Source organism: Fusarium oxysporum, chromosome X (genome assembly GCF_013085055.1).
Source record: "Fusarium oxysporum Fo47 chromosome X, complete sequence".
Classification (NCBI taxonomy): Eukaryota; Fungi; Ascomycota; class Sordariomycetes; order Hypocreales; family Nectriaceae; genus Fusarium; species Fusarium oxysporum.
In genome coordinates this window covers 885,085-909,082 of record NC_072849.1, presented here as the reverse complement: position 1 = coordinate 909,082, position 23,998 = coordinate 885,085, and the positions used below count along the sequence as shown (strand labels likewise).

General features: G+C 46.9%; 9 protein-coding genes across 9 annotated transcripts; 5 read left to right on the top strand and 4 right to left on the bottom strand.

Annotated features, from left to right (window-relative positions):
* Window positions 1–1,272: 1,272 nt before the first annotated feature.
* On the top strand, window positions 1,273–4,351 carry FOBCDRAFT_244227 (CHAT domain-containing protein; the record flags this gene model as incomplete). The annotated part of the gene is made up of 5 exons (XM_059610595.1): window positions 1,273–1,569; window positions 1,660–2,653; window positions 2,720–3,025; window positions 3,083–4,204; window positions 4,305–4,351. The coding sequence occupies 5 exons, from the start codon at window positions 1,273–1,275 to the stop codon at window positions 4,349–4,351; spliced, it is 2,766 nt and encodes a 921-aa protein (XP_059465985.1).
* An 89-nt stretch (window positions 4,352–4,440) lies between these two features.
* On the bottom strand, window positions 4,441–6,742 carry FOBCDRAFT_253425 (Pyruvate/Phosphoenolpyruvate kinase-like domain-containing protein; the record flags this gene model as incomplete). Its single annotated transcript, XM_031191206.3, has 7 exons — window positions 4,441–4,655; window positions 4,716–4,877; window positions 4,934–5,333; window positions 5,382–5,555; window positions 5,591–5,844; window positions 6,014–6,142; window positions 6,448–6,742. The coding sequence occupies 7 exons, from the start codon at window positions 6,740–6,742 to the stop codon at window positions 4,441–4,443; spliced, it is 1,629 nt and encodes a 542-aa protein (XP_031032437.3).
* Window positions 6,743–7,397: 655 nt separating this feature from the next.
* FOBCDRAFT_264685 (uncharacterized protein) lies at window positions 7,398–8,160 on the top strand (the record flags this gene model as incomplete). Its single annotated transcript, XM_031191205.3, has 4 exons — window positions 7,398–7,739; window positions 7,796–7,876; window positions 7,934–8,101; window positions 8,154–8,160. Coding segments are annotated over exons 1-4 (570 nt in total), but the record flags the coding sequence as incomplete, so codon positions are not given.
* A 332-nt stretch (window positions 8,161–8,492) lies between these two features.
* FOBCDRAFT_253424 (pyridoxal phosphate-dependent transferase) lies at window positions 8,493–10,300 on the bottom strand (the record flags this gene model as incomplete). Its single annotated transcript, XM_031191204.2, has 6 exons — window positions 8,493–8,564; window positions 8,617–9,386; window positions 9,436–9,527; window positions 9,576–9,897; window positions 9,952–10,107; window positions 10,162–10,300. 6 exons carry the CDS (start codon window positions 10,298–10,300, stop codon window positions 8,493–8,495), a joined length of 1,551 nt encoding a protein of 516 aa, XP_031032435.2.
* A 324-nt stretch (window positions 10,301–10,624) lies between these two features.
* On the top strand, window positions 10,625–12,337 carry FOBCDRAFT_280137 (Alpha/Beta hydrolase protein; the record flags this gene model as incomplete). The annotated part of the gene is made up of 3 exons (XM_031191203.2): window positions 10,625–11,822; window positions 11,875–12,061; window positions 12,112–12,337. 3 exons carry the CDS (start codon window positions 10,625–10,627, stop codon window positions 12,335–12,337), a joined length of 1,611 nt encoding a protein of 536 aa, XP_031032434.2.
* Window positions 12,338–13,107: 770 nt separating this feature from the next.
* FOBCDRAFT_207235 (major facilitator superfamily domain-containing protein) lies at window positions 13,108–14,922 on the bottom strand (the record flags this gene model as incomplete). The annotated part of the gene is made up of 6 exons (XM_031191202.2): window positions 13,108–13,247; window positions 13,297–13,506; window positions 13,556–13,690; window positions 13,742–13,948; window positions 14,008–14,215; window positions 14,272–14,922. The coding sequence occupies 6 exons, from the start codon at window positions 14,920–14,922 to the stop codon at window positions 13,108–13,110; spliced, it is 1,551 nt and encodes a 516-aa protein (XP_031032433.2).
* Window positions 14,923–15,678: 756 nt separating this feature from the next.
* On the bottom strand, window positions 15,679–16,970 carry FOBCDRAFT_244221 (uncharacterized protein; the record flags this gene model as incomplete). Its single annotated transcript, XM_054707115.1, has 2 exons — window positions 15,679–16,356; window positions 16,407–16,970. 2 exons carry the CDS (start codon window positions 16,968–16,970, stop codon window positions 15,679–15,681), a joined length of 1,242 nt encoding a protein of 413 aa, XP_054563090.1.
* A 3,098-nt stretch (window positions 16,971–20,068) lies between these two features.
* FOBCDRAFT_285250 (uncharacterized protein) lies at window positions 20,069–20,574 on the top strand (the record flags this gene model as incomplete). The annotated part of the gene is made up of 1 exon (XM_054707114.2): window positions 20,069–20,574. One exon carries the CDS (start codon window positions 20,069–20,071, stop codon window positions 20,561–20,563), a length of 495 nt encoding a protein of 164 aa, XP_054563089.1. The 3' UTR covers window positions 20,564–20,574.
* An 816-nt stretch (window positions 20,575–21,390) lies between these two features.
* Window positions 21,391–23,632, top strand: FOBCDRAFT_190706 (general substrate transporter). Its single transcript, XM_031191200.3, has 2 exons — window positions 21,391–21,995; window positions 22,048–23,632. Exons 1-2 carry the CDS (start codon window positions 21,706–21,708, stop codon window positions 23,435–23,437), a joined length of 1,680 nt encoding a protein of 559 aa, XP_031032431.2. The 5' UTR covers window positions 21,391–21,705; the 3' UTR covers window positions 23,438–23,632.
* The last annotated feature ends 366 nt before the right edge of the window (window positions 23,633–23,998 follow it).

Below are 23,998 nucleotides of genomic sequence, written 5' to 3'. Positions count from 1 at the left end.
CGCGGCAATAATTAATGGCTGCGTTGCGGGCTGAACCAACATGCAATGACATTCCATGAACGCCATCTATGTCACGGTGCAACGAGGAAGCGGAACAACACCGCTCCAGGCAAAAAATGCGACAAGTACAGAAATTTTGGTATTTCAAATACCTGGAATTTGCATTGCAGTGTAACATAAGACTACCAACTCAAGGACATGGAATGACGAGGTCCTGTATGATACGATATCGGGTTCTCCGAAGTTGAGTGTTCCATTGCGAAGAGTCCGAGTTTCATCCACCGCTAACTGCAAGAGGGGGACTCACTTACGGGCCAATAAGCGTCCTTAGCTGAAGGCTGAAGATAAGCACTCCCAGCAACAGTTCCATCAACTTTACTGAATGTCTCACTGCACTTGAAGCTCTCGCCTTTTGCCTTTCTTCCGAATTTCACAAGGCTCACGGATATTCACAAGTCCTTTCGTGATCAAGGCTCGGTAAGTATTCTGGAGTAAGGTCAACCAAGCTATTTGCAATATTGCCACTGATTCCTCTGACGCCCTACAAATTAGCCTCCCCAGCAACGTCTCATCAATATAACTGGCCTGTGTTGGCAACCCTAGAGTAGCTGTGGTTGTTACTCAGTATGTCCCAGTAGTCTTTGTTCACCATCATAATTTTTGAAGTCTCTCATGGAGTCAGAGCCAAAATTTGTGATGCGACAAAGCCAACATGCAGTTGAAATCGTGCCTGTCAGTATCATACCACAGAGCAAAATCGCCTATTAATTGACTATTGAAGTCCCTCGTAATACCTATATTGTTCTATCATTCATCTTCGCATATAGCCTCGCCAGCAAGTAAACAACGCTCACTAAGAGCTCAAAGAGGCTGTCTGACTCCTTATAGGCTCCAGCTCCGAAGAGGCGACCGTACACACGCAGCATGCCGTTTTCAGCCCGATCTTACCTTGCATGTATTCAAGCGGGGTAGTAATCATGTAATAGATAAGCTCAAACTCAACGTACTAGTTGTCTCTTCCCAATCCTACTACCTAATTGTTTGCTTCTATCTTTCTCGTTACCTGTATAAACACGCAGTTGTAGCCGCAGACTCATCTACCTTATCGCCTATCATGTCGAATCCTGAAGGAATCACGGTCGAGGAGGCAATCCTCGAAGCCATTTCTGATAGCGATCCTGAATTACCAAATCAGATGTCCGAAGTCGCTCATCGACGCTTCACCGATACCGAAGAGTCGGATTGATAGCCGGCCTTGACAAGGCTATCAGCATGGCAATCAAGGCTATTGATCTCACGCCAGAAAGTCACCCACAGCGAACTCCACGTCTGATCAACCTCTCTGTCTACTGGCACGAGAAATACCCAAGAAGTGATCCACAAAATGGTGAAGGACTTCAAGACTCCATTAAAGCTTCGCGAGACGCGATTGCAGCTCTTTCAGAAACTTATCCACACCGAGGAACAATTCTTGATCAGCTATCCACAAAGCTAGGGTTGCTCTTCATGCAGACGCGAGAGCTAGGAGTTATCGACGAAAACATTGCAGTCCAACGAGAAGCTGTGGAGGTAACACCAATCAGCAATCCGAAGCGTGTTCTTTTTCTAGACAACCTGGCTGCTCCTCTTACAGCCTGACACCAAATCTTTGAAAAAAAGGAAGATCTCGACGAAGCAATTCAAATATGTCATGATGTCATAGCACAGACGGATGAAAACTCGCCCCAGCTTCTCGAGAGACTCGGTAACCTTTGGCTAGCACTAAGCGAAAGATACGAAACACATGGAGACCAAAACGATCTCGAAGAAGCCATAGAAGTTGTGAAGCAGGCTATTGAAGTCACTGAAGAAGATAGTCTGGAGCGCATGGCTCAGCTGAGCAATTATGCTAACTTCCTCGGTGATCGATACCTCAGGACAGGAAGCATCAGAGATCTCGAAGAGTCTATCCACATATTCGAAATGGTCTGCGATCGTATCGAAGACGATGAGTTGTACTTGGACAGACACAAATGTCTCAGCAACTTTGGCATTCAGCTCAGTCGAAGATACAGAAGGATCGGAACCGTGGGTGATTTGAGACAAGCGATACAAGTCGGACGAAAGGCTTGTAAACTGAGCCCCGACGACGATAGCAAGTCAAAACACCTTTCCAACCTAGCAATCATCTTGAAGCACGAATACTTCAGAACAGATGATCCAGACGTTCTTGAGGAGGCAATCAGTGTGCAGAGAAAGGCTGTAGAGGCCGTCCATAAGAATCACCCCGACATATTTGCTACATTTCACAACCTTGCAACCCTTCTCACTACGAAATACAAACTGACACAAAATTTGGAGGACCTTGAAGAGGCACTGAGACTTGGGCGGCTGGCTGTCGACTTGACAACGGAAGATCATGCGAATAGAGCTGCTTGTCTTAACACCCTGGCAGTGCAGTTGAGTGACATGTCCAAGAAGACTGGAGTGTCGAGCCATTTGCACGAAGCTATCGATTATGGACAAAAAGCACTGGATGCCACAGAAGAAAGCCACCCGGAACGTGCTAGCAGGCTGGTTAACCAAGGCGGTCGTTATGGTAATTTGTTCTGGCAGACGAAAGAAAAAGAACATCTCGATGCCGCTATTGCACACTTAGATTCTGCCTTACATAGTCCTAGCGCTTACGATGATTCTCGCATTCGCGCAGGAAAATAACTTGTCCAGTACTACGCGGCAGTACCTGACTGGGACAAGGCTTATGAAGCTGTCAAAACTGCGATGGATCTTGTTCCTCATCTCATCGCACAGACTACGAGCAATGCTGATAAGCAAGGTGCACTGGTCCAAGTCTATGGCTTATCATCTCATTCAGCAGCTGTGGCACTCTCGGCGAACAGAGGAGCACTTGCTGCATTGCGGTTTCTTGAACAAGGACGGGGATTGATGGCAGCTTCCGTTGAAGAATCACGGATGGAATGCCTGGATCTTCGGACTGAGCAGCCCGAACTCGCTGAGAATCTAAACCGATTCCAAGGTCAAATCAGTGCTTCTTGAGCTGTCGGTTATTCCAGTGGTGAGATCCACAGGCCTTCATCATCAGGCCGGCATGCCGGAATGAACCATGACCTCGGCGAGCTTCATAGACTACTTGACGACATCCGCCAAAGGCCCGGATTTGAAGAATTTCTCTCTGCGCCAAGCGAATCCTGCATCAAGAATACTGCAATTCCTGGAGCAATTATTGTTATCAATACCAGCGAGTTCCGTCGTGACGCAATTATCGTGGAGAGCGACCAGATTCGCAGCATTCCTTTGCCTCAGCTTACAATCCTAGATATAAGGTCCAATACCCAACAGGGCCATATTTCAAGTCCAAAGATACTCGAGTGGCTGTGGCATACTATTGCTGAACCCGTCCTTGGTGCACTAGGAATCAATGAAGTTTCTCCTGAAGAACGCCTGCCACGGATTTGGTGGATCCCAACAGGCGTATTGAGCATATACCCTCTCCATGCAGCTGGCCGACATTATAAAGGATCGCGAGACACCGTGATCGACAGAGCTATGTCATCGTATAGCTCGTCTGTCAGAGCCATTATCCGGACTCGGAGCCGTGCAGGTCTAAAGCCGTTTCCCTTGGGCAACGAGCGGGCTGTGCTTACATCCATGGAGCGAACACCAGGGTACAATGCACTCCCTTCAGCAGGCAGAGAAATATCTCAATTACGTCCCATCTGCGAGTCCAAAGGATTTGAGGTAGTTGAACCCAAAGGCATTAAAGAAGACATTGTTTCGCAGTTTCCAGAGTGTAAGGTCTTCCATTTCGCCGGCCACGGCGCCACCAACCTGCGCGATCCTTCCCAAAGCAGCCTTCTGTTACAAGATGAACCTCTAACTGTTTCAACCCTTCTGGAAACCAACATCCAGCAATATTCACCATTCCTTGCATACCTCTCGGCATGCGGCACTGGACAGATTGCCCACGAGAAGTTCCTTGATGAAAGCATTCATCTCATCAGTGCCTTTCAACTAGCTGGATTTCGTCATGTCATCGGTACTCTTTGGGAGGTTGGTGACGATATCAGCGTTCATATGGCAAGGATCACCTACGAAGCTATTCAGCGAGGTGACTCGGCAGATGAGTCGGTATGTCGAGGCTTACATAAAGCGACATTAGAGCGGCGAGATCAATGGTTCAGAGAACAGACTCCGACTCGTGGTCGTAAGAGGAAGGCAAGATCCATTCTGCAAGATGAGAGAGGAACGGCGTCGGATCCTCGTGACATTGAAGCCTTGGATGATGATGATGAAGATGTCTCTAGATTGCCGCAATGGGTTCCATATGTTCATTATAGATTATAAATCGTAGCTATACATCTCTGAATGTTATGGAGATCCGAGCTGAACTTTTCCTCAGGGTTCGCGGCAGCCTATTATGCATGCTGTATCTGTAATCTACTAGTAGAGCTTCACGGCATCCACACTACCATTTCCCCTGCCGTCCAAGCTTTTCACGCCATTTTCCGATCCGCTTCCATTTGCGGCATTATAGGCCAAGTCCTTTGTCGTTAGATCCTTCACCTTCCGTATCTCGGCTGACATCTGAGATGTCAATGCCACAATATCCGCACCACAGTTCACAAAATGGAAGCCTTGTTCGTATCGCTGAGCAGCTACTCAACAGTTAGCATACCAGAGACAGTCTTTCAGAGAGCTTGGGCGCTGTCACCTACCAGTTGCTGCATCAAGAGCAAAATGTCCTGCATACTTTCCAGCGGCCAAAGTTGCGTCTAGAATCCGTTGAGTCGCCTGTTGCACTTCCGGTGTTGTTGCATGATCGAAAGCAACATAGCCTAGAGAAGACGCAAGGTCATTTGGCCCGATAAAAAGCATATCTATCACAGCAGCATCAGTAAACCTGTGATGAAGTCCAGCGTGGAGAGCGACATACCAATACCATCGACCTTGGCAATCTCTTCAACATTTTCCACGCCCTTGCGAGACTCGATTTGGACGAATATCATCACATTGCTATTTGCGTTGAGCAAATACTCACGGCCGGTCAAATTGAAAGCAGCTGGGGCAAACATGGCTCCAGTGCCTCGGAAACCATTCGGGTAACTCTTTGAGGGGTATTTGGCCGATTCAACGATCTTCATCGCCTGCTCCTTTGTCTCGCACATCGGCACCATGATCGCATGGGCACCTGCATCTAGTGCTCGCTTCACCATCCAAGGTTCACCGGCCGGAATTCTGACGACAGGTGACACGCCACTTGATGATATGGCACTGATTTGAAGGTACATGTTATAATCGTCAATGTGACCATGCTCACAGTCAATGAGAACCCACTATCCAAATCAGTCGCATTTCGAGTGGTGGTGAGTGGGCTAACTAACATCTTCACCAAGAGGTGCAATGGTTTTGGCGAGAGCATGTCCCGGTAGAGCAAGCCATTGTCCCAGGCTTGGACCTAGACGATCTCTAGCTCGCTCTAAGGATTCCTGGAGGCGTGTTTTCCCGAAGGCATTGACGACAGGGGAGGCATTTTGATAAGCCATAGTGAGTGTTATCTCTATAATAGAGTAGTCAATAGTAGATCGGTCACTGGCCAAAGTTGATATGATGGCTTACATGATATGGTTCGGCCGGAGCTCGGTCCGGAGTGGGTCAACCCCGCGTTCAAGAGATTGGCACTATCAACAGTCTCCTCATTCGTGATGGGGATAACATTAGGAATGGAGATAAGCATCCTGGTTCGGCCAACAGAAGTGATTCCGATATCGCTGGCCGTTTGTCGCGCCCTTTCATCTCCGAGTATTGCTCCTAAACCCTCAATAACGTCGTTCATTTGTCCAGTTACTCTTTGATGAACTAATCACATTTACAGCATCCAGCATTATCAAGATCCTTATCAGGATCATGAGCTCACACGACGTCATTACATCACGAGTCTGGCAGGCGTGCGTGACCTGTCGAAGGAAAAAGGTCTGTCTTGAATGACCCATTTGTTTACGGTACACTATCTTACCCTGCAGTAGATCAAGTGTGACGGAAATAACCCTTGTCATAATTGCGACTCCCGCGACCTTGCATGCGAGTATCCTGGCAGCAATGACAATGCATCTCACAGTCGCAAGTCTCTGACCTGGTGCCATATCTAATCATGGATCAATGTTGACGTCTTGTAGTTATGCAGCCATGTATGAAGCTCGTTATCGGGAGCTTGATGAGATTTGTCAGAAGTTGCAGGTTGTAGCAGCACAACTAACAAAAGCAATCGACAAACTACCACAGGGAGAGTGTACTAACACGTGTTCCCACCAATCTCCACCTGTGTTGCCCGATCAGAGTTTGCAACCTCAACAGGACGATATGTCAACAGCAGCCAGCAGCATTGCTAGCCTCGGAAATAATGATGCCTCTCAATCACGGCCAAGAGATACCGAGGAGCAGGATACCGACAAAAGTCAGGAGCAAGTGAATCATCAAGGAGAGTCCGGGGCTCAAGCATTTGGATCCTTAGTTCACGACTCCTATGGCGGTCTAAGGTTTGACCTCCAAAGCTCTGCTTGTTCGGTGTGCTGATTGGAGTAGGTTCATCGGCGGCGCGAATAACGAATTTCTGTTGCAGGCGATTGACAGTTTGACTCTTGCACCATGCCAGAGCTCCGATAATTCCCCTTTCTCCACCGCAAGCCAACAGGACACGACTCAGATGATAAGAAAGCCACAGCCTGAGCTTCCTTTTTTTGTTCATGGTCTAAGATGGCGCGACCTACCTCACCTCCCCAAGGCCGAGGACATGAATCTACCACCAAAGTACATGGCTGATATGCTAGTTGGCCTATATTTTGAGCATTACCACTATACCTTTCCTGTGCTTTACAAGCCGCATTTCACCGAAAGCTACAAGAGTCTATACACATCACAAAGAGGTTCTATACAAGATAGTGGATTCCTTTCAGTCTTCTTTGCGGTTTGTGCTTGCGCATCAAATTTGACCGCCCCTGACGGGAATCACTCATCCTTTCCTGGACTTGAGTTCTATGAGAGAGCTCTTCTCTTGCATTTCGCTACAACTGGACAAGCTACAAAGTCCCGAACCCAGTGTCTAGGGTTGATCTCGATGTGCTGCGCTGGTTGGAATACTCTATCAACGAGCTGGCATTTTGCTGGGCAAGCCGTAAGGGCTTGTCAAGAATTAGGAATGCATCTGGAAGTAGTCAGTGAGGAGGGCTCTTGATATTAAATAAGTCGACTGACAAAAGATAGGCACCGTCAGCCACGGCCTCACCACGGAGTCCAGCAGATTCAATTGAGGTTGAACTTTCCAGAAGGATCTGGTGGAGCATCTACTGCCTCGATAGGTATGTCCATGCATCAGCTGCTATCTTGTCTACTAATCGCCGTAGGATTGTTTCTGTATGTCTTGGAAGACCAATGGCTGCAAATGATAGCGACTGCTGCTGTGCCTTGCCGCTCCCACTTGGAGACGAGGAAGTGGATACACTATACAGTCTGGAGGGAACTTTAGACCATGACATGAACCCACGGTCAGCTGTATCAGGCTTTTTAGATCTAATAGGGCTTTGCAAGGTATCTGGTGAAGTGCAAAGTATCCAATCGCCCACCGAGATACGCGACCTTGGAACTAAGGTTGGGCAAAAGAGGGTCATGGACCTAGCGCTAGGGCAAGAGAAGTCATTAGACATCTGGCTCAAAGACCTTCCAGAACACCTACAATCATCTGAGAGGTAGTGTGACCATTCGACCTTTTTGAGCGTCTGCTAATCATAAGCCATTCTGCCAGCATTATGAGTGCAGGATCCAAGTCTGAGCTGTCTGTCCAAAGCTTGATTATACACGATGGAACACTCGTTGCTCTATACCAGTAAGCTTTAACAATTCTCTGGATCAAAAGAAGAGAGCACTGACACGCTAATTCCAGGACTTTTGCCCGTAGAAAGCATTCATTCAGCCAGCGACAAACCGTAGAGAATTGTGTAACCGCTGCCAGGAGTTGCATTAATAATTCGAGGCATATGAGAGACTTGGTACCACCTTCCCACTATCTAGCATTATGCGTGAACTACCTCACTATATCTGGCCTTGTCCTGTAGGTACACTATAAGGAAGGCAGCATACATTGCTGACAAAGATCTTGACAGGTTACGAATGACGAACCCGGAGAGCATACGGGAAGATACCGACTTACATCTCTGCATTCAGCTTCTAGGAGACTTGGAAGTGACCTGGTCTGGTGCCACCAGGGGGAAGATCATCATTGAGGAGGTACTAAGGACTTTTCAGGACAACCAAGAGGGACAACAAATGAACATGGATTTTCAGACATTATTCCAGAATCCCGATCTCGATCTGGGTAATCTGGACTTATCCGAGGGGTTCTTTGAGAACTTTTGGGGAACATTTGTTTGATCGCCCCTCGAGAGGGGTGCATAGATAGCATGGACTGAATGTCAAGATGCCGGATAAATGCGACACAGGTCCTATACAGAAACATCCCAAAATTGCCCTACAACGTTTCTCACCCGTCTGACTCCCTCTTCAATCTGTTCTTTCTGTACATAAGTTAGCATACACATTCTGCAAAAATGAGGAAGCCAATATTACAGATGGACTTGCAAACGAGAACCGGAAAAATGCAGACTCTGGATCTGCCCCTCTAGCTGCGGTGGAAGTCTTGTCGAGGCCTTGCCAAGCGTGGTAGTAAGACCCAGGAGTAAGAAGCACTAGTTCACCCGCCATGGCTTCCCAAAGTTCGGTGGCGAAAGCCTGTTCTGGGTCTTCAACCTTTACATCCCGAAGTTCAGTGAACCGACGGACCCCATGGAAGTAGAACTTTGACCAGACAAACATCCCTGCTTCGGGTTCGATATAACTGAAGACAGGTAGCAGCCTACCATTTGAGTCTGAGATGCAAGCAACATTGCCTTGAGCCTTAGGCACTAGTGACTTGGTCGCCGGAACAACTGTGAAGGAATCTTTGAAGGCTATGATAAGCCAATCTCGTCTGGTTCTGTACTGAAACTGAAGTCTCTGAAGCCATGTTAAATATCCATCAATGCCCCAGTTTTGGAAGAGTGCCAAAGTCAATGCTTGACTCAGTCCAGCTGGGTCTTGGGTCTCAACTTCAGTAACCCGTAGTAGCCTCTCCGTAAATACTGAGTTGGCCACAAAGAATCCCAGCCGCAGGCCTGGGAAGAGAGTTTTGGAAAATGACTCAAGACGGATGACACGTCCTTGAGTATCCATCGAAAGAAAAGAGGGTATCAACGATTCGAGAAACTTGTTAGATGATACAGGCGTGAAGGTTTGCTCCTTGATGGTGGACTTTGGGAACTGAAGGCAATAGTATGGGTCGTCTTCGACAAGTATGATATCTAGAGGGTTAGTAAAATCGAGGACAGATCTTATGAGCCGTTTACCCACCGAATTCGACACAGACTGCGTAGATCTCCCGTCGCCGCTGAGCTGAGATTGTGACGCCTGTTGGGTTCGAGCCTACGGGGACAAGGTAGAGACTGTAGGTAACTGTCAGTATTGTTCAAAGTTTGCTCATATTGACCTACAGCCGAGGTCGCTTTTGACCCATAGACGTTTCATCCCAGGTTGTCAGCATCTTTCGCAGTCCTGTGGCAGACATTCCTTGTTCATCGGCTGAGACAGGCGTTGCTTTGATAGCCAATGGAATCCACAAAGCCTGTGCCGATGGATAAGTGAACTCGTCAACTATCACATAGTCATTGTTCTCACAAAGAAGGCCAACGACTTTGGACCACGCATTTGTGTTTCCAGGGTGCAGGAGATATTCGTGTTCGCATGGAGGAGCATGCATCCGTTCAGTAAGCTCTCGTGCTAGGTTCAGGAGCTTCTGGTTGCCAGCACCGGAGCCTTCAAATGGTTAGAAAAAAGGATATGATGCTGTTGTGTTGCTAAAAGGCTTACCATATTGTAAAAACTGTGTCAGGTCCAACTTGCCACTATTTGCGCCGCGTCCAAGATCAAGGCTGACCAGCCCAGTTTCAATTGAAGGTTCAATATGAGGTGGCTGACACTCGAATATCGCCCTCTCCACTGGGAACAGAGATGGGTGAGGAAGACCTAGAATATTATGAGCTCAAGAAGTTGGCTAGCCGATGATCGATTGGCAGTTACCTCCCGCTAGACTGATCATCCCTTTCTTGCCCATAAATCGAATAATATCTTTGAGAGGCGACGGATGCCGCGCTTTGCTCTTCACATTGATGTGGTGAGAAAGGTCAATTGGGAGATGTTTGTGGTTAATGCTACCCATTGTCATTGTAAATGAAAGACAAGACTTGTTGTGAGCGAACTCTTAGTTCTATGATGCCCCAAGTTGGAGTGAGTTGTATCATTCAAGAATGGGCTGAAACAAGAGTGTCTAATAGAGCCAAAGGTCATCCGTTAATATCGGGCGGAGATCCGATCAACTGTGGAGTTGATGGCAAGATAGGCAAATGCGGCCGAAGCCGGGCGGATCTCGGAAGCGGAGCATGCCAGAACAGAAACTATGAATCGTAGGCTTCTCCAAATCTAGCCTACCTCCCGATTGACGCCCAGACGAAAGAATCTCAAGCGACAAGCCTAATCCGTCAACATGGGAAACACCATTTCATACGACGAAAAGGCCTATGACCTGAACCTTGGTGACAAAGGCAAAATTCGTGGTATTCAGTTTGATCAAAAATCTCGAAGATATGCTGGCATTCCGTATGCGCTTCCACCAACCGGCAACTACCGTTGGCGCAAGCCGAGGCCTCTACCGTCTTCGTACACTTATGCAAACGGTGAAGATGGTCCCTTCGATGCGACTCAGTTCAAGGCCATATGTCCACAAAAGACATTCCATGTTGGAAAGGCCGAAGGAGGTGACGGTACCTATAGCGAAGACTGCTTATTCATGAACATCTGGACGCCCGTCGGTGACAAGAAGACCTCAAAATGGCCTGTCATGCTATGGTTGCATGGCGGCTGGTTCCAGATGGGCGACCCCTCGCAAGACCCAGGCATGGACCCAACGGAACTCATTTCTACCGGCGGCCTTAATGCTATTGTAGTAGCCATAGGCTATCGACTGAACATCTTTGGCTTCCTCGCTGGAGAGGCCCTTCTCGAAGAAAGCCAGGGTGATTCAGCAGGTAATTTTGGCCTTTGGGACCAGCGAATGGCAGCTGAATGGGTGAAGGAAAATATTTCTCTGTTCGGAGGAGACCTAAACAATATCACTCTGGCTGGTCGAAGCGCTGGTGCATACAGCGTTGAGGCTCAGATGTTGTACGAATTTCGGAAGCCAGGACCCAAAACATCTTTGTATCGCCGAGTTTTCATGAACTCAAACGCCATTCCTGCACAGCCAAAGTCACTCCAAGAAACCAATCCCCAATTTGAAGAAGTCTGTCGATTATTTAACATTGACGAGGAGGATTCTGCGAAGGAGAAAATTACTCGTCTTCGGCAGGTCACAACGCAAGATCTTGTTGAAGCTATCCCCAAACTGGAGCACCACACATTCAGACCTGTAACTGACCATCTGTTTATTCACTCAAACGTGATGGAGTATCTTAGGAGCCAAGACTTTGCCCACGAGTTCAAGTCCAGAGGCTATAAGATCTTGATCGGCGAAGTCGCCAACGAAGAGACGCTTTACTCGGTTTACAACAGTCCCACTGAACCCAGTCTTGATGCACTAAAGATGCAAGTCATGAACTACTACTCGCCTCAAGTCTCTGAACGAGTGATAAAACGCTATGGCGCTCCAGCTTCTGAAGATTTAGAAGACTGGAAAAGATTGTTTGGTAGGCAATCCGTCACTTTGATCACCAGGCACTCCAACTAAACTGACGTTAGGCAACATTATATCTGACGGTCAGGTCAGAGCTCCATCAAGATCTCTTGTTCAGAGTTTGTCAGCAAATGGAGTGAATATCCACGACATCTGGCGTTACCGAATAGCCTACCGCCTCTCCTTCATAAACGAGAAAGTGGCGCCCAAGTCGTTCGGGGTGGCCCATGCTATGGATAAGCCATTCTGGAAGTGAGTTCACCGATCCTATTGGCTGTGTGATTGTTTTACTAATATGAAAGCTTCACAATAACGCATGGCCCAGCGGAGGTCGAAAGGAAACTAATGCAGGATTGGATTCAGGTCCTGTGTGCTTTTGTGAAAGGAGACAACGCGTATGACTATGGTACTCAATTGGTTGATGACATCAAAGTCATAACCCCTAAAGGCATAATCAGGGTTCAGAAGGATGATCGTTGGGAAGAGCTGATAGATATTGGCAGGATATTTAGTGGCAGCGAAGAATGAAACAAGAGCTTAAATGATTAGAATGTGTCGGAGAACAAGATGGTCATTTAAGATATATGCCCAGAAGGTATGAAGTCCACTTCGTGCTGATTGTTACTCTGCTTGTTCTCAAGCCTTTTCACATCAGGTGATAAATTCCTCTCCGACTTGGAGAAATTGGCCGAGCTATGGTATTATTATCTCTAAGTGAAGAAGGTGCTGGCATTATCTATAATACGGTTATAAGGTTAGTTGATTAATAGTTCCACGAGATACATTAAGTCAACTCACCGTTTTAAAGGGCAATATGTACGTAGCCTCAACAAAGATGAGTCTCCCAACTTAAACATAATAAGAAGCTTTTGTGATGACTTAATCAGCAACCGTATTTGAATCCCTCAGACATGGCCACTAACGAAGTTACACGTGGCTGCATTAAAACTCAGTCAAAAACACATTAAGTTCGCTCGAAAGGGGTTAAAAATATGAGGAACACTGGATTTTTCAGGAACCTTGAGGAATATCTATGCTTAAGCTAGAATCTGACGCGCTACCGTTGTGCCAGCTCCCCATTTGTTACTATACGGTTACAAGATGCTTGAGTATAGATTCACGGACCAGGATGATTTGACTTGATACAGAGTCTCTTGATAATTATCTCGTGGTGGTAAGCTTCATGTCTGGGTGTATACATTCACATTATCTTGGCAACTACTTGCATTCTTTGCCTTGTCTGATTCCTTCAAACTCCAATCCCTTTCGTTTGCATACATGGTGAAGTATTACAGGTTTTAATACTTGTACTTGAAGTGAATGTTCTCCCAGTCAGTCATATCAGCCTCAGCGTTAAGCCTGCCCAGCCGTTCGCTCTCCTCCTCCGAGATACCTTGCTCACGAATCATCTTGGCACGGCGTCGGTTCTCCCAGATATCTAGCACGACGTGTCAGTAGGCAAACCTAAAAATGAGTGATCTGCTTACAGTAGAATCTCCATGAAGCCATGCTCAAGAACTCGACGCAGTAGAGGATGGCGCAGGCGGTCAGACCCCTGATGTATTTCGGAGCGTCAGAGGCAACAAACATCTGTGCACCAACTGCGTTACCAACACAATATGCGACAAAGATTGTAGTAGCGGTGACAGTCTTCTTGGTCCGACCAGCAACGTTCGAAGGAAGAAACGTCCAGATCACTAGCACAGCAAGTTAGCTGATGAAGCCTAGTCATATTGTGAGACTTACTGAGCCCAGGGAGTGAACCAAAGACTTGCAGAATATACATGCCCCATCTAGTCCATTTCATGCTGTCCTGGGGCAAAAAGGCGAGGGCCATCATTCCAGAAAAGGCCGGGATAAGAGAGAACATCATCATGAGGACTGAATTTATTAGGTCAGAGTCAGCAATGCTGCTAGGGTAGGGGAACTCACATCGAATATTAGGCTTCTTCAAGGTCACATATCCGACCACCAAGAACCAGCAGATGCTGACGCAGTAGTAAGGGGTAGAGCCTTTAAGCAGTGTCTCCAGAGGCGTGAAGCCGAAAGACTTCCAGATGAGCTTCGAGAATGTCGTGTTGGCACCGTTAGGGAGGGCATTGATGATGGTGATAAAGAAGAAGAAGTAGGTTTGTGGATCTTTAAGGCAGTATGTTAGACCGAAGGCCTTGATGAGCTTGTAAGTAATAGAGACGAACCTTTGAGGGCGACCCAGACCTGATCCCACTTGAATTCGGATCTTTTTTCACGATCAGAACCAGTTTGGTTGGACATGACACGAGCTATGGCAGCGCGCTTCTCCTCTTTGCTTAACCATCGAACTTCGCGGGGAGTGCCAAGGATGAACCATACAAGGATACCACATGTAATTGTTAAGGCTCCTAGAAGGAATGAGATACCTTTCCACTACGTAGATCATATGCATTAGTTCATATAAACAGCCAAGATCGAAGAATACTTACAGCAGCCAGGCCTCCTGGATGCTTCTCAGCATGAAGACCGATTCCATACATACTCAATCCGGCGAGGATGTTCATTCCAGCATTGGATGTACCCCAGATCAAAGATCGTAGTGTATGTTCCTGGGAGGTATAGAATGCACCAGTGATGAGCATGAAGGTGGGCGAGATGGTACATTCGAGAGCACCCTGGATCGCTCTCAAGATCATAAGGTGCGCGAAGTTCTTCGCAAAGGCAATGCACAGAACAATTACTCCCCAAAGGACCATGACGATGGATAAGAATTTGCCGGTATGACATTTCTGCATTAGCCAGTTTCCTGGGGCTTCGCAGACCAGATACGACAGGTAGAAAATTGTGCTGAGCCAGTTGAACTGTTCTCCGACAAGGCCCGTGTCTTCTCGGATTCCGAAGACAGCTTGAACACTGAGGGATGTTTTGTCGGTTTGTTGCGTGCCATAGCATACCCACATGAGTGGGAGGAGCCAAAGGTCAATCTTCCATAGAAGTTTGCGGTAGTACATATCTGAGAATTCATCTTCGGCGTCGAGGACTTCTCCGGGTAGTGTGTCGTCGGCGAGCTTTTCGTCTTGGTTCATTTGCTCCATTTCGACGCTGAGCTTCTTCTTGTCGTCAGAGTTGTTGCTGTCCATTGTCGCCGATGTCGCTGATATTACTCAATGATCGATGGACATGTTACGGGCCAATGGGTCAATATTTATTCACCCTTGGTCCTAACGTTGAACCTCAGTTGTGACTTTGGTATCAGTTCATCAGATACCGCTGGTAAGTTAGCGATATGGCGACTCATATCTCGGCCGGAGCTCATCCGGAGGGGTTGCTATCTCGCCAAGTCTGGGGAAATGATAGCCGACTTATCTACCAAGACGAATTAGGTTACGATCTCCCTAGTGTGGCTAATAGCGGTTTAGAGCAATACAACAGTACGTTGACCTTGTTCCAAACGGCCGGAACCATTGATCCGCAGAGGGCCGCTCGGGAAACAGTGCTATGAAGGGCGGCTGATAAACTGAAGACATCGGTGGCTTGAATAAGGTGAGTTCGGTTAGCTTCAGCCTCGGTCATTATGACTATTATTTCCATGTCACCTTGTAGCTCTATACCAACACCATACCATGGCGGATCTAATTCTAACGCCGAGACCCGAACAAGCAATAATTAAGCTATTATCTTGGGAATAAGAACTCAAAGATCACGAGCATAGGTGAATTTACTCAGGCATCATTCCATGATTAGGAGATCTGTGTATATTTAGATAGTACTAGGTGCGAATAAGATTGAATGAGACTAGTATAGATACAATTTGAACAGAAGGAGAGTTTTTTCACAACAATATTGAATGCCTAAGCATAATATCCACTTCCACTTTAATGCAACCCCTTTGGCTCCTAGGATGTGGCAGCAAGTCCCTGAGGCTTGACGTAGAAGAAGTGACTTCCATCCTCGCGGTGCAAACGAGTGAGTAGGGACATGATCCTTCCGGGGACGCCAGCAGACGGCCGAGTAATCATGTAATAGCCGTTATTAGCTTGTCTAACAAGACCACTGATAAACTTGAACGAGTAGCGGTTGTTTCCAGGCTCTCTTGGCTTAATGGACCAAGTGCAAGTAGGTCGTGCGAAGGGTTCAAGAGCCAAACCATGTCGTCCACCGGGACACATAATACCACGCTGTCCAACCTGGTTAAGAGCAACAGGGTAACCTCTAAGAGGGTCGAAAGTCTCGAGGTTGACAGGGGGCCAGGGGTCCATTCGCCATTCAACAGGATTACGTGTGTTGACACTGATGCGGGTTTGGGTAGCACCGACATCCTCAGCAGCGGCATAGGTATCCTGATTAGTCTCCCATAAAAATGGGTGGGGGCTGGAGGGATCGAGCAAGATTGTCTCGGCGAGTCTGATGGTTTCATTTCCAATGAATCGGACGAAGTTACGTTCCTGATCAAGCAGTTGGCGGATATGTCGATCGATGGCGCGTTGTCCTTCGTCGAATCTAACACCCTGTGCTCCATGGGCAATTTGCAGAAGATCAATGCCCTTAGAAACGGTGATCCAATAGTCAAGTACCTTTATACATGTTAGCTGTTGGTTCATCGTTTTGGGCTTCTTATACTTACAACTGTCTTTGATCTACTATAGTAGGCCACCAGGTCAGGGGACTCGTTCCAGGCTTGCTGAGAGAGCTGTCGCATAAAAGCTCTCTCACCATTGGCATTCAAAAAGTTATGAATCTGGGTAAGCCATCCAGGGATGTTATTGGCGCATGCCTGGAGTCTGTCGTCGAGCCGCTGCTGCAGGCGACCCATTTGACGCTCATGCTCCGACTCGGTGAGGTTTCGCTCAGCGATGTCATAAGCGGTATCTAAGATATCCGCGACAGTCTTGTAGTGAGCCTGAATCTGAGCCATTGGCTGATTCAAGGTATCCAGACGTATCGAAATAATACCATTGGAGAGGGTGTCGGTGAGATCATCCAGAGATGACTGGATGAGTTGCATCTCTCGCACGACTCCGTAGATGTCGGCTCTGGTGACTTTCGCATTGGGATCGGAAGTCAAATGGTCAAGAAACCGACCGGCTGCCCAGCTGCCTGTTTCAGAGATGGCCCAAGAGATTCCGCTTGAGACAAGAGCCTTGCCTGCGGATAGGAGGAGCAAGCTTGCCGTGAAGGTCACAGCCATGTTGTGTAGAAAGCTTTGTATAGATCGGGAGTGAAGAGTGTGTCTAGTAGGTATTGGTAAGTATTTGTGACTTGTTGGTTTGGGAAATTGTTTTCTTGAGGGAGATCTATGGGATATTTATACCTATTTCTCTATATTTTCGATCGATCATCACGATCTAGATACTCCTCGATCTCTTCCGCTCCCGTGGTCTTCGACGATAAATATCATAACTTAACTTCTTCCGGTACCTAGGTAACCAAGGAACTAATCGAGATAGAGTCTCAACCTCTCACAGTCTCCAAGCAATATCACAAACGTGACATATCTCTGGTTCCGTCTCATGTCTTGGCAGGACAACGAATTGGTATGTTACATTCAATATCATTCATCTACGGAAAGTTCCAAAATCTCAACTTAAAAAGTAAGCCACGGCCATAAGAGGGTAATCAAGTGTAATTAAAGCGAGACCAGCGATCGTGCCGCCCACAAAACTCCGTAGACTAGTTCAAAACCAGCCACGAGAACATGCCGATACGCTTCGTCGCGGCGCCAAACAAGATCAAGGAAACGATGACGGTATGCAAGCAATTAAAGTGTGGCTATGCAGAGTGTGAAATCCACGTGGAACCTTGGCATTCAGAGAGACCCGAGGCAATGGTTTCCTCGTGGTAGCCTCAACGGCTGCTGCCGATCAGCAAGGACAAGGCACAGGGTCAAGATCGGCATGACACTAACTTGATTGATCAGTTATTTAGATACTCTTTTCGTTTCCTTTCTTTAAGAATTTTTATAATGAGAGATGTGATATCCCCAAGGCAAGCGGTAATTTCAAGGCTAGCAGTTCGGCAAATGCAACCGCTATACGTTTTCATAATTATGCAATACCTCTTTTCTACACACATATCACAAATCTCATCTATGCTGCTTTCGTTACTCTTTGATGAAGTCAGTGTTGAGCTTCGGCCATGCCGTGAACTCTTTCCTAGCTAATCAGCGTCGTCCTTGAAGTTCCCGTATGTCTCAGACCAGTTACACGAGACTAGCCACCCGTGACTAGCAGACTAACATTTTAGGGCACCCAATGCAGGCCCAGCATGCCTGTCACTGCTACTCTCAAGATCTAGATGCAATCTCATTCTTTGGGAGAAATGCTTAATAGTTCACTGTGTCTATATAGTATAGTTCCCAGGAATTCTGCCAAGGAATATTAGTTGTACTTGACTGTTTTTCGGTTCTATAATACATTTTCTTGGCGAGGAGATTACCACTTTGTGACCTTTTGTATCTCATCGCTAGTAACGTTAGGGATATTTTTGCAGTCAGTTGAAAAGCCACCGACGTAATGCACCATTCACGGCACAGATGATAGCCATGCCTTAGCAGAATAGAGAAAGTTAATTAACTCCACTACTATGTAAGCTATGATGACTCTCATTGACTCTCTGTGTAGCTGCAAGGCACGAATATGTACTGCAAAGGCATCGAAGAACCATGAATGATTTTCACTACTGGTTGGCCGACTCGAAATCACTGCCTGGAATGAAAGATCTAAGTTCGCCAATTCTTTTTTCTCGCTCTGGTATCCATCGGAGATATCTTGAACTTAGATGGTGGCGTAGCGTAGTGACTATAACTCATCGCGTTGATTCAGGTGGAACTATAGAGGACTGGCTTTGTTGGTAGCCTACATTGCCGGACTTTTATGAGCAATTCTGACGGCCAATGGTAGCTATTGAATAACCGTAATTTTACTGAGACTTGGACTGTCAGAGACAAGTCATGATCCGGTTGTTCACATGCATCACTCTCTTGACTGCTTTATTTCTACATAGTTCCGTATGTTATGCTGCTCCACATATGAGGTTCAATCGGGAGAGATGTTCACGTTTACATGCATAATAGACCCATCTCTCATGGCAGGCCCAAGATTTGGTAATTAATAGTCAATTACCTCTTCCAGATAGGTATATCAAGCTCATGCATCAAAGAATACACCAAAAGCTTCAGGCTGACTACGAGAAAGTGGGCTTAAATGAACTTGGATTTTCTCTCGGAAGAATTAGAAACACATTGTACAAATATTCTAGGACGACAGATGAAAAGCTTCGGAGAGCTTGATCGTCATGGGGATTTAACTTAAGTATTAAGACAAACTCTTATCTGCATATCTTAAGATAAGCTCCGAAGCCTTTTAAAAAAAAAAAGGTGATAGTAACAAGATAAGATAACATGGTCCTATCTCTGATAAGATAAGGACTTTCACAAAGGTCAATATCCTAAGATAGCGCTATCGCTACCACATACCCTAGACCCGGGATCTTAATCCCCTGCCTTTTTGTAATTCGTTTCTTAGACTACTTATAAGAGCCAGAAATATCCTCAATACCAACTATCACTTAGTTTATTACTCCTGTAGTAATACCAGCATAACTCAAAGCCGAAAGAAAGGAACAGAGCGATGGATCATCAGCTTTGCCGATATGGTTTCTTCTGAACGTCGCAAAACTTCCGTCATAAACAAAACTAAACAGCGTTTATCACCGAGCCACCCTAAATTTCTATCATGAGAACCGAAATATATCCTCAATTATACTGAATAATACTTTGATTCAGTTTATGCCAATGATTCTACTATGTTCTTACCAGGAAGACTTGATAATAATTATAAAGACCATTCTGCTGACAACGGCGGCCTGGCTATAAGTCTAACCTTTACTTTAATCATATCCTATAGGACAGCACATAACTCACTTTCTATCCATCAAGAGATGGCTGGAAAGGTCAAAAGATTTATGAGCCTGTATCTAGCCATCAGTTAGATGTAAAGCAACTATCTAAAAATCCCATTGCGTTCGGCTTTCGGCAAGTTTGAATCAGATCACATCCCAAAAGAGAAGACAACAACCAATATGCATATATACCTAACCTACAAAGCCGTACGTAATGGCCAACTTGGTATGCTAGGTTCCAGGCAGTAACTATCACATGTGACGAAAATTGGAGTCTCACTTGTTTAAAGATAAGCCCACTCCCATGGTTTTGTTGGGCCTCGCCGTTGGTCTTTGTCTCTTACACTTCGACTCCAGTCAACATTTCCAACAAACCTTTTCCTCGTTATGTCTCAATCTGCTTCTAAGAATCAAGAGCCTGTTGATCCCGAAGCATCTTGCCGCGGCATTGCATACAGAGACCTTTCGCCCGAACAACAAGAAATGAGCGACATTCTGTATAAAATGGAGCGCCACAACCTAGACCTGTTAGGCATTGCAGAACTTGGTCGTGACGGGATTTTCCGGTATCTCGATGCCGATCGCAATATTCACTATGCAATTGCTCTAAGGCCGGCATTAATAAAGGCTCTATTAGACCGCACGCCTTATAATCAGGAGGAAGAGGAATTCTGGCATGGAATTAATGGCACAAAAGTGCCTAAAGACCAGTGGTATAATCCACCCCCAGGTATCCTCCCACCACCACTATCTGAGGAACATCGAAACGAGGGCCGACAGCTTAATGAGATGAACAAAGAGAAGTTTGACAAGATTCGTACAGATTCGAAGAACTACAAGGAACGTCTTGTCTTTATAGAGTCAGATCATAAGCTTGAATAGATATACTGGAGTCTCGCCAGTTGAGAGAACCGTAGTTATATCTTCGCTTGCTTCTAATTGAATGCTATGCAATTCTCAGTCCTTCTCATTCTACCATGTTCGACCACGTTAAGAACCTATCTGTAAACATGTGAGCTGAGATAAAAGAACATGATGATGAGAATACTGTCTATCCACAACCTCAAAGTCAATATGTGTCAAATACGAATAGAGAATTTTGTTCCGCACGATTGACGTCGCGTTGCAGCGCACAATGGTTTCACGGGCATTATTCCCATGTACTAGCGATACATAGTTGACGCGATTAGATAGACCAGATTCTCGTTCACACAATCTCTCATTGGTAACTGGTGATAAATGCGAGTGGCAACTACGCTTCCTCATCGATATCGCATGGTATGAATAACGTCGAGGCTGTCTGCATATAATGATCACTCGCCGAAATGGCCTTGCGTCAGTATCTCGAAGAATCTCAAAAGGCGGCGCAAAATCGTAATACAGAGTCGCAAGAGATCGCGCGAGGGGGTTTGGCGACTGGAGAGAGAAGAAAGGAGCGCAGACCAAGAGAAAGATACTCCGTACTCTTACTGCAAATAGAGGAATTTGTAACTGGACTGGTCATGTGCAACACTTCGGACTTCTCCACCAAGCCCAGAACCCAAATGCAGTTAAACATGATATCTCGGACCGACAAATCTTGGTGAGCCACAGAAGTCCATGAATGAGTCTCCTTGACTCTGCCAAAAACCTGTCGGACCGACGAGCACGACCCCGTTAGTTTCGCCCCCCAGCCCCAGATTCTCTTCTCCTTAACCCCAGCTTTTGCTTGGCCTGCATCGCCATCTCCATCCCCAGACCCATCAAGCGCCCCTCAAAAGCATATCTCGGGACGCGCGACACGAGATTCTGCCTTCCCCGGACCGACGAACGAGCCAGATCTGGAGTTTATGGGATGACGATTGCGCCTAAAGACCTCAATGAGCTGACCTCGACCCACCGGTCGCGGATTTGGAGTCAACCAAAACCCCGAGAACTGACTGAGATTTTTCCGTTGGACACTGCCACTCGGAGAATTGTACCCTACCCTAGCTTAACTGCTCATCAAAGAGGCACCGTTAGTGTCTCGAACTTTAACCTCAAACATGAGCCAAGGCGGCGAGAACGCGTCCCTGGACACCGTGTCACCATCCAACACCATCACAATGACCTCCAAACCGTCATCAAAGGTCAACCATATTCCCGCTGATGAACCGAAGAGCCAAGCCCACAATGCAGAAGCCAGCGCCGCCACGGCGCTAGAGCACGAGCTTACCTTTCGCGATGCCGTGCGTCTCTACCCCAAAGCCATTGGCTTTTCACTGCTGTTCTCCATGGCGATTATCATGGAAGGCTACGACATGGCTCTCATTGGCTCATTTTACGGATATGAATCGTACGTTATTCCCTGTTCCCACGGCAGGAAAAAAAGCTAATTTGCTTTTTAGGTTCCGCAACAAGTATGGCAACCAACCAAATCCCGATGGCGGCATGGTTATCTCTGCGGATTGGCAGACGTACATCCAAGTCGGCGGCATGTGCGGGCAGATCTTCGGGTTGTATCTCAATGGCTGGGTGTCTGATGCTATTGGATACAAGAAGACTATGATACTGGCGCAGATCATCATGGTCTCTTTCACGTTCATCGTGTTCTTTGCGAAGAATATCCAGATGATCCTTGCGGGACAGATTCTGATGGGCATTCCCTGGGGTGTCTTTCAGACCTTGACGTTGGCATATGCATCTGATATCGCTCCCGTGGTTCTCAGGCCTTATCTCACGGCTTATGTGAATCTCTGCTGGGTTATCGGACAGTTGATATCAGCGGGGGTCCTTCGTGGACTTCTGAATTTGGATAATGAGTGGTCATATCGCGTACCATTTGCACTGCAATGGATGTGGCCGCCATTCATTATCGTCGGCACGATATTTGCGCCAGAATCTCCTTGGTGGTTGGTTCGCATGGGCCGTCACGAAGACGCAAAGAAGGCTATCCAGGGCCTCGTCACGCCCCAGCCGGATCTCAAGTTCGATGCTGATGCGCAAGTCTCAATGATTCACGAGACAAATGAGCTTGAAAAGGCTACGTCTGCGGGTACTAATTATTGGCACTGCTTCATGAGAGCTGACTTGAGACGGACTGAGATTGCGTCCATCACATACGTCGCGCAAGCCATGTGCGGCAGCGTTCTCATGGGCTATTCAGTCCAATTTTATGAGCGTGCAGGACTCTCGTCAAACAGCGCGTTTACTCTTAACATTGTACAGTATTCTGTAGGCGCAATCGGTGTCATCCTTTCATGGTTCCTTATGGCGAGATATGGACGTCGCGCCCTGTATATCGCCGGCACAACATCGCTTTTCATAATCCTTTTAGTAGTCGGTGGCCTTGGATTCGCACCTCAAAGCAAGGCAGGCCCTTCGTGGGCGATCGGCAGCCTTCTCATCTTTTATACCTTTATCTACGATCTAGCAGTGGGACCAGTCTGTTACACCATTGTCGCAGAAATCCCATCAACACGATTGAAAGCGAAAACGATCGTATTAGCGCGCAACTTCAATAACATGGCCGGCCTGGTAAATAATACGCTGATGCCAAGAATGCTTGGTGTACATGCATGGAACTGGGGTGCAAAAACAGGTCTTTTCTGGGCGGCGTTTTGTTTTCTCATCATGGTTTGGGCATATTTTCGTCTTCCGGAACCAAAAGGGAGGACTTATGGAGAGTTGGATGTTTTGTTTGAGCATAGAGTCAGCGCACGTAAATTTGCCAAAGCGCGGGTGGATCAATTTGGAGATAGCACTGGTGCTGTCGAGGTTGATGCGCATTCTAGATAACGGTTGTACTGGGTAAACTGTGGGTATTATAATATTTTGGGACGGGACACGGATTTTAGAATGGCGTCAACATGTAATCAATTTGTATATCTTGCTCACAATGGCTGCATTCGCGGCCGAATCACAGCTGCAGGCGAAATAATTAGCCAAGACATTGTCACCCTGCAGTCGCATCTGCAGTGAAGCAGCTGACAATTGGTTACTCTATAAGGGGAAATAATCGGGGTACTTCCCAAACGAGTAGTAGATAGCAATGGAAGTTAATCATGAGGCGCGGGGAACGCTCAAACCTCGGATCTGATCTCGGACCGTCATGATTGCATTGCATTGCAACGGATATTCTAGCGTTAACTTTAGATAGGCACGCCTTTTCTCTTGGCTCATTGACGATCTACGAGAATCCCCACTCAAAATCCCTTCTCGTCGGCTGATTAGCTACAGTTACAGTCTTGTCGGTCCGACGACATCAGCAAACCGAAGCGGCTGGGGCGTAATCTGGGGGTCTAGAGAGCTCGGCTGAATTACCTACTTATTAGGCAAAACCCGGGCTCGACCTTTTAT

Excerpts from the sequence above, each read along its gene's own strand:
- FOBCDRAFT_190706 (XM_031191200.3), top strand. The coding sequence starts at position 21,706 with ATGAGCCAAGGCGGCGAGAACGCGTCCCTGGACACCGTGTCACCATCC. Across the intron at positions 21,996-22,047 it reads TCATTTTACGGATATGAATC|GTTCCGCAACAAGTATGGCA; the intron begins GTACGTTATTCC and ends TTTGCTTTTTAG.